At 35.5% G+C, this 8,244-nt stretch overlaps 1 protein-coding gene across 1 annotated transcript in view; it reads right to left on the reverse strand.

The window, feature by feature from the left end:
* Positions 1–656: 656 nt before the first annotated feature.
* nol11 (nucleolar protein 11) overlaps positions 657–8,244 on the reverse strand; it is a 32,998-nt gene continuing 25,410 nt past the window's right edge. The window contains exons 12-18 of the mRNA XM_051111879.1: positions 7,276–7,460; positions 7,036–7,161; positions 3,444–3,674; positions 3,266–3,344; positions 2,992–3,084; positions 2,787–2,894; positions 657–2,687 (exon numbers count right to left, since the gene is read on the reverse strand). Of these exons, the coding sequence (XP_050967836.1) occupies positions 2,574–2,687; positions 2,787–2,894; positions 2,992–3,084; positions 3,266–3,344; positions 3,444–3,674; positions 7,036–7,161; positions 7,276–7,460 (936 nt within the window). The 3' untranslated portion in view covers positions 657–2,573. The remainder of the gene's footprint in view (positions 2,688–2,786; positions 2,895–2,991; positions 3,085–3,265; positions 3,345–3,443; positions 3,675–7,035; positions 7,162–7,275; positions 7,461–8,244) is intronic.

The following is an 8,244-nucleotide window of genomic DNA, read 5'->3' on the forward strand; positions in this document are numbered from 1 at the left end:
TGTCAACAAAAACTACTTATTAGTAACATGAAAATTATCTTTTTTTGGGAGGGTTTGCCTTCGCCATGCTTCCTGGAAGTAGGAGTAGGAAGTTGACAGCCTCATGTGACAGTAAGGAAGTGAGTAGGTTTTTTTTTTCTTTCTTGAAATCTTTTATTTGGTTGTTTGCTTGAGAAATACTTTTATTTGGTTGTTTGCTTGTCATTGAGAAATAGAACATGAACAAAAAAAATTACAAAAGGAAAATGACAACTCTAAACTGTGGCAACTATAGTTGTCTGTGGTAACAACATGAAATATAACACTAACAATACAGAGAATAGACAATTAAAAAGTTCTTCGCTGTTCAAAGTAATTTTTATAGGCTATGTTCAAGGACTCATGCTTCTTGTGTCTGAACAATTACAGACAAATCTGAAAAAATATCACATATGTATTTGTGCTTTAGGAAGTTATAATATGAGACTATACTGTTAGCGTGATGTTAGCTCTAAAATGCTGGACGATACATATTTGTTAAAATGGAGTGGGGGTAATTTGAGCCAAAAGGCCTGGGGTAAGGTAACTTGAAGTTATGAAATTGTATTTCCCTGCAACATTTATAAGTTGGTTGTTGAATACTATTAGTCCAATTCTGTAAGGTCAATTGCAGGCTGTTTTTCTTTTTTTAACTGTTATCACATACAAGTAATTATTCCCAAAGACGCACCACATCCTAACTGAGTACTGTCATGTGCACGCTTTAAACACACATGTAAAATCTGGCTCAACTCACCCAGCTCTCCCGATATATATACACAGTAGTCAGCATTTTAAGTAGATCAAACCCTTTCAAAGTTTTCCTAAAACCAAAAAAATACCCATTCTTGTCTAAGGACAATTGTGATTAACTTTTTTGATCCACTTCAAATGTTGACTACTGTATATATAATACAAAAATACATATCTCAATTGTGAATTATGTCTGTTTCTATATATCTAAACATAATACTTTTTAATAACATAACACACAGGCAAAAAGGCTTTCTGTCTTTGAATGTGGCAGGATTGTTGAGCTGCAATGCGCCATCGCTGCCGAGATTGGACACAGTAAGACAGCCATTTTACATTACTCAAAAGATCCTGAGAGTTAAAAAAAAAGTCAAGTGGTTGACCCAACGAAAATTCACCTGTATTGAGCCGGAGGATCTGACAGGCTGTCCGTGAAGGCACAGACCGATCCTCGACCCAAATTGAGGCCCTTACTGATGCTGACTGCAGCATCTGCAATAGAAGGGATTCAAGAACAAAGACGTCTTCAAAGGCCACATCTCCTCCCATGCCACAAACTTGCCTGTTTGGAATTTGCAAGGTAGCACCAAACATGGGCCATTGAAAGCTGGATGAAAGTTTCATTCTCTGACGAGAAAAAAAATTAACCTGGGTGGTCCTGATGGCTTCTAACATTACTGGCATGACATAGAGATCCCACTAGAGATGTTTTCTACACGGCACAGCAGAGGAGGCTCCATCATGATCTGGAGTGCTTTTTCCTTCAATGGGAAAATGGAGCTTCAGGTTGTTTTGGGGCGTCAAATGGCCGCTGGCTTTGTGGACCTGTTGCAGTGGGCATCCCTCTTGACTGAGGGCTCTTGTCTGTGCGGTAATGACTGAGTCTTGGCTTTGTGGACAACGCTGCACTTCACAACGTCCACCTGACGAAGGTGAATAACGTCTCTCTTTTGCACCTTTCTGTGTGTTCCCCTGATCTAAATTGCATTGAGAATGTTTGGGGATGGATGGCAAGGGAAGTTTACAAAAAAAAAAAAAAAAAAAAAAACGTCAGTTCCAGATTGTGGATGCCCTTCGTGAATCCATCTTCACCACATGGACACACATTCCCACCAGCTTCCTGGAAACAGTCGCATAAAGCATACCAAAATGAATGCTTTAACTAATCAGCAAGAGTGGTGGGGCTACTCATTATTGAGTCCTTTTTTTGGCACTTTTAGCTCTGTTGTGGGTTTTTTGGGCGATAGTCTTAAACTTTTGATCAGGCTGTTTGAGGTTTCTACAGTTTTCTATGAATTGCCTACTCTGTTTTTTGGCTCTTGCTCCTGTTTCTTCTTTTGCCTTTTGAAGCAGTACTTACAATCTGGTTACGATCCACCAACACAAAATGCGAATATATATTATACACATATGTATACACACATATATATATACACTACTACTAAATATATTGTATTTTTTTTTAATATATTTTCTGTAAAGGTGCTTTGCAACGATTTATATTGTGAAAAGCACTATACAAATAAACTTGAACTGAATTGAATAAAAGTAGAGATTCAGAGTACGGTCCTCTTTTGCATCAATATCAGCTTGTTTGTACAGACATGAAAAACAACACAGAATGAATGATAACCTGCAAAGCTTTACTGCAGTCATTTCATAATACTTAGATTTATTAATTTTTTTTTAAAGCTGAAAGAATTTCAAACATCTCTAAAAACAAACTAAGAAAATAAGTCAAATACAGGCAGAAATCTGGGCACATCACCAGCATTTTATTAAAAATAATCTGCACAAGTAATCTAAAAGAGCTCAATTACTTGTACTCCATACATGCCAAAATCTTCAGATTGTTTGGAAGTTTTAAGCACTTGCAGACTTCCCTCAATTTTGCCCAGTTCAGCATACAGTTTTACCTGAAAAGGGTTGCAAGAAATGTTATATTGTAATTTGAGTTTTATAAAATGAAACACATTGTCATTTTTTTTTTATCAGCAATAAGGAACATGCCCTACCTGTGATCTCACAAACTTGTGAAGATCAGAGACTAATCTTTTGGCTTCGGGTGCCACAGCCAAGACAGTGAAATGAGCATCTAGTAGTAAGCAAACCCAGTCTATGATCTTTATAAAAAAAAAAAAAAAAAAAAAAAAAAGGCACTTTAGAGAGATAGCAGCAATAGTCAATGTTTAAAATAATATTCACAATCTGGTAACAGACCTGAGAAATACTTGGGGTCCGTAAATCTTGGATTTGTTTGTGGGCATCATGAGAATATTTAAAATAAAGGAACCTTAGATACTGTAAAAAGACCTAAAACAACAACAACAACAAAAACGTGAATTAAGAACAGGTCATCAAAGACTATTTTTTTCCAATGGGCCTATAAAAAAGTTAGTAAGGCATCTACCTCTGCACCACAATTTGGGGGACTAAATAACAGGACGCTGTAAACTCAATATAGGCTAGATGTGTTATTTTGTCAGATACTCACTATGACCTGTGGAACTGTGAGATCTTTTAGATGTGGCAGCAGGGGTCTGTCACTGTATGCTGTCTGCAGAACCTCATTTCTATCAGTCAGGTTAAAGAAAACATGCATCAAAAACACAAAAAAGGCATAAGTTTTTTTTCTTCATTTTTTTTTATAAACCAGTAAGGGTGAAGGATACAGAAGGGCACCCTTGTGTAACCCCACAGGACAGCTCATATCCAGTGACAAGGGATCTCTTTGTAGCTTGTTGACAGGGGTTTCAGAGACATCATTCTCTAGTGCAGTGGGGCAAATGCCGTTCAACTGCCCACCCTCCTCATCTGAACGACTTTGTGCCTGAGTCAGCTCTTTCATGAACAATACACTGCCTGTGTCAAGATTCACAGTCTCCATCTCAGAGTCTGGAGTACTGGTCAGACAAAGGATTTAAAACAAAAAACAAAAAAGACATCAGTTATTTATAAAGGGCATTTGTGCAATAAAACTAAAACACAAAAAGCTTAGTCCTTCTAGGTTACCATATTTTCCAGAAAATAAGTTGTACCTTAGTATAATTTTCACCAGGACAAAACTGCATTGTTGAATCGATGTACAAGTTGCAGGGCGCATGCTAATCCATACAGAAATAAGGTAAACTACTGGTAAATTAAATATTTACAAACACTATAAACAGTATAATGGCACTCATTATAAATAACATTTAGCCTACTGTAAAGGGCCTAAAGGCCAAACCTTAACCAAGTTTACTGCAAAACTAAAACCACACTGAAAAAAAGTGCAGATGCCTTGTCGTTAGGCTAAAGAACATTTTATCCGATCCGACTTAAATTTACTTTTCTGTCTTGTCATTGAGCTGAAGTAAATTATTTAATTGATCTTTACCATAAATCTCTGCCATATGTACATCAACTTGACAGTCACCACTAGTAAGCTACTACTAAATATATTGTAAAAACTTTAATTTGCTGTAAAGTTGTATGTATCGTGAAAGGCGCTATACAAATAAATTGAATTGAATTGAATTTAGTTAACTGGAAGTAAAACTAAGTTTTGTTGGTGTAATTTAAACTATTTGCTTCAAATAAAAATTACATTCTGTGAAAACCATGTGACCACTGACATTATCAATGTCTGGGTTGAGAATTTTCTGATTGACCACCATTTTGTTTCCCCGCATCAACATCACACCTGACACACAATTCCATTTTATGGGTGAGTAATTATACAAATAAGTTTAAGTTTATTGTTACCACTAAGCTTATTGTTACCACATGTACATGATTATTTTGTCTAAGTTAACTGCTTAATGGGTGTTTTGTCACATCCACGCATCTTTCATTGGCCAGATTGAGTAAATTTCTTGACATTTGATCTTTTCAAAGCGGTGGTTGTTCATCTCAAAGCAGCTCTCTACGCTCACGCACCTGAAGTGTGTACACTGAGACCCCCTGTCAGCATTGTCGTCTGCCATTTTGAACAGTCAATTATACACAACACATGTCGAAAATGTCCATCTTTACAAAGTATTATCATAACACAGTCTGTTATGTCTTAAGCAAATATAAACTTTTGGGAGAAAATTACATGTAAATCAATATATTGGATCCATGCATTCAGGTTTAAAGTTAAAGCAGCTTCCCTGCTGTCCCTGTCATTAATCAAACTTTAAAAGAAAAATATGTATGTTTAATTCATAACGTAAAGAGATTTATTGTTTCAAACATTTGGTTAGTTTATTTAGTAGTATTTCTTATTACTGTTAAGTCAATTTGCATCTTTATGTTGTATTTACTGGTCCGGTTGCTTGCTTGAATACTTCATGTGTATTACTCTTTACTTGTCTTTGCATTTATTTTCCTTCAATCCAGATGGCTGACATTGTCTTATTTATTTATTTTTTTTAAGAGAGATGTTTTTTATTGACTTTTCACAACAGTTCGGAGATGCAATCAAGTCACAGGAGAACTGTAAGTGCTATTTTTTTTCCAAGGCCAGTTGCTATTTACTGCACTTTATCAATTTATGCACTATACCATCTGTACCAATAAATATAACAGACCCATACCAGCCAATACCTGGACAATAAATACCTCAATGTTAATTAAGGTATTTATCTCAGACATTCATGCGTATACTACAACTAATCCCAATTCTTTTTCTCAAAATCTCTCAAAGCAGGAAAACACTTCAGAGGTGGTGATAAAAGATATTCTGCAAGTACAAAAAGCAGCAACCATGCTTGGCACAGAAGGAAACTTTGTTTGTTTTTACAGATGGACAGAGACTTTGAGAGTTAATTTACTCAAAAAAGAAAAATCTGTGATATATTCACCCTCATTTTGTTCCATACCTTTGGTTTTGGAGAGGTTTCGGTCCATCCATTAAAAGTTCAGGTAACCAAAACTTGAATATTCTAGAAGGTCATAAAGGTGTTTTAAAAGTATTCTATAAGAATTGAGTGGTTTCTTTTTCTTGTGAAGTGATACAATCGCTTTATATGATACACAGATTTATTTTATTATTATTTTTTTTTATCGGATTAATTTGCTTTTATTCACAAACACATACATTTTATGATGCCTTTATGACTTTTCTGGATCTTCTAAATTTTGGTTAAATGGACTGTCACTGGAGGGAAAGTCAGTCTTCAGGTTTCATTATAAAATATGTTGTGGTTAAAAAAAGCTCTAAATATCAGGAGAACTGTAAAATGTATTGAAGAGTTTATAATGTTAACTTTACATTCTAATGTATTTTTAAATTTGTCCACATGTGAGAGACTGTTTTTTTTTTTTTTTTTCTTTTTCTTTCTTCAAGTCAATGCAAGTTCATTGGAAATGGGAGTGGCTTTTTTTTTTCCCCCCAATGGCACATGGATGTTAAATTTCTTGGATGAATGTTCTGTGTTATGCTTTAAACCATGCAGTTCAAAAGCAATTTACACTAGTAACTAACTTTCTTTCTAAATTTCTTTGCAATGCTAAAAGTGGAAAATATGTCAGTGAGTGTTGAAGATTTCACTGTGATGTAAACATTTTAAAATGTTTGACTCAAGAGCACAAAAAGCTTCATTTAATATATTTAGTATAATTTTATTTAGTTCATTAGTAATTCACTTAGAATAATTCATATTTGTATTTAATAGATTTGTAAGTTAATCCAAATAAATTTAGTCAAGTAAATTTGTGTTTCAGTTGACTACAGAAAACTGATTTGATCAAACTTAATTTTTTCAGTTGAGAAAAAGTAAACTGATTACTTGTAAGTTGAAGCAACGGTTTTACTTTGATCCAACAAAACATGTTTTCCAGTGCACTGTTTCAGGGCTCACATATCTCTGTCTAATTTAATAAATCCAAATGTTCCTATATTCATAATGCAGCCTAACATTTGATACATGATGTAAACTAGGCTTTGTACTTTCAGCACGTATGTTTAGAACACCACCATAGCGGTACAGTGGTCACAATAACTGACATCCCTACATACAAACTTTTTATTTTTGGTTGACTCCGTTTTAGTTCTAATGATAAACAGACTGATTTCAAGTAAGCAATGCTAAAATTAATGTTGCATACGCATGTTTGCGCGGGCTACGCCCATGTTTTGTGTGCTGGACATTAAATAAGTCACTTTGGAATATAAAGCTGCAGCACATTTCAGATGATTAACAAAACTGTGACTTATATTCTGAAAAATACAGCATTTTGTCTCAGTTATTAAGGGTGTAGAGGTCTTAATGTTTTTCAGTAGGTGAGCAAAAAACTCACCTGAGAATAGCTTTGAGACAAGCGCAGGTAACTGCTTCAGGAATGTCAGAAAATATTTGGAAAGCAATCTGACAGAGATGGAAATCTTTCTTCACCATGGCCAATGAGAGCAGTTCAGGGCACACGCTACATTTCCAAAATATACATAAACAAACAAATAAAAACAAAAACATGGCAATGAGCATAGTTATACACAAAACATTAGGAGATGGGAGACGGGCTGAGCAGGTGAGTTCAAACCTGTAGCAGAGGTACCGAGTCTCCAGCAGCTGTAGAAATAAACATTGAGGGTAGAAGTTGGCATCTTTCTGCGATCTTGACACTAGCTCTAACGCCACACTTCCTGCTGCCAGCTGGAGGTCAGCCTGAGGAGTCCGACGAATAAACTCGCACACCTCTGCTTGTACATCCTCTAACGCATTTGTCTAGCAAAAAAACACATTTAAAAAAAAAAAAACACACTGCATGATCATAAACTAATGAACATAATCCATGTGCAAAAATATATATATTCTGCGCTCAACTTTGCCACAAAGTACTGGCAGAAGTAACCTAATAATTATGAAAAAAGAAGAAATTTTAATTATTTATTAATAAAACTAATGTTTTCTTGTTGGCTCTTGTCCGACGAATAAACTCACCCACCTCTGCTTGTACATAATCTAACGCATTTGTCTAGCAAAAAGCACACACTGCATGATCACAAACTAATGAACAATCCATGGGCAAAAGTTCTTGAATATACATATATGCAAACTCAGCAAATAAATAAATGTCCCTTTTTCAGTGTATTGCATTTTAAAGATAATTTAGTAAAATCCAAAAAAGCTATGCAATGAAAAGGTTATACAATGTATTCCATGAATAAAAACACGAGAAGACAAACGCCCAGAGTCTCTGCTTACCTGCATGCCATAGGCCTGCTGAAGGGAGGTATGAGGACTGCATCTGTGGCCAGAGCAAACTGACCAATAAGCTGCAATGTCCGTAATGTAAAAAAACCTAAGATTGTGCAGTGCAGATGGTCCCTATATCAGATACTGACTGTTACTTTTGACGACAGCATCTCTCATGAGACTCTGCTCTGGCTGTTAATGTTTTGTTTTGGAATAAGTGTTGCTTTGGAGAGAGCTCTGAAGACTGGGCAGGACCTTCTCCTCTTATATGCTGTCCAACTTAGCGTGTTATTGCTAGCTTCTAACCCTTACT

The sequence above is a fragment of the Labeo rohita genome, chromosome 6, assembly GCF_022985175.1.
Source record: "Labeo rohita strain BAU-BD-2019 chromosome 6, IGBB_LRoh.1.0, whole genome shotgun sequence".
Classification (NCBI taxonomy): domain Eukaryota; kingdom Metazoa; phylum Chordata; class Actinopteri; order Cypriniformes; family Cyprinidae; genus Labeo; species Labeo rohita.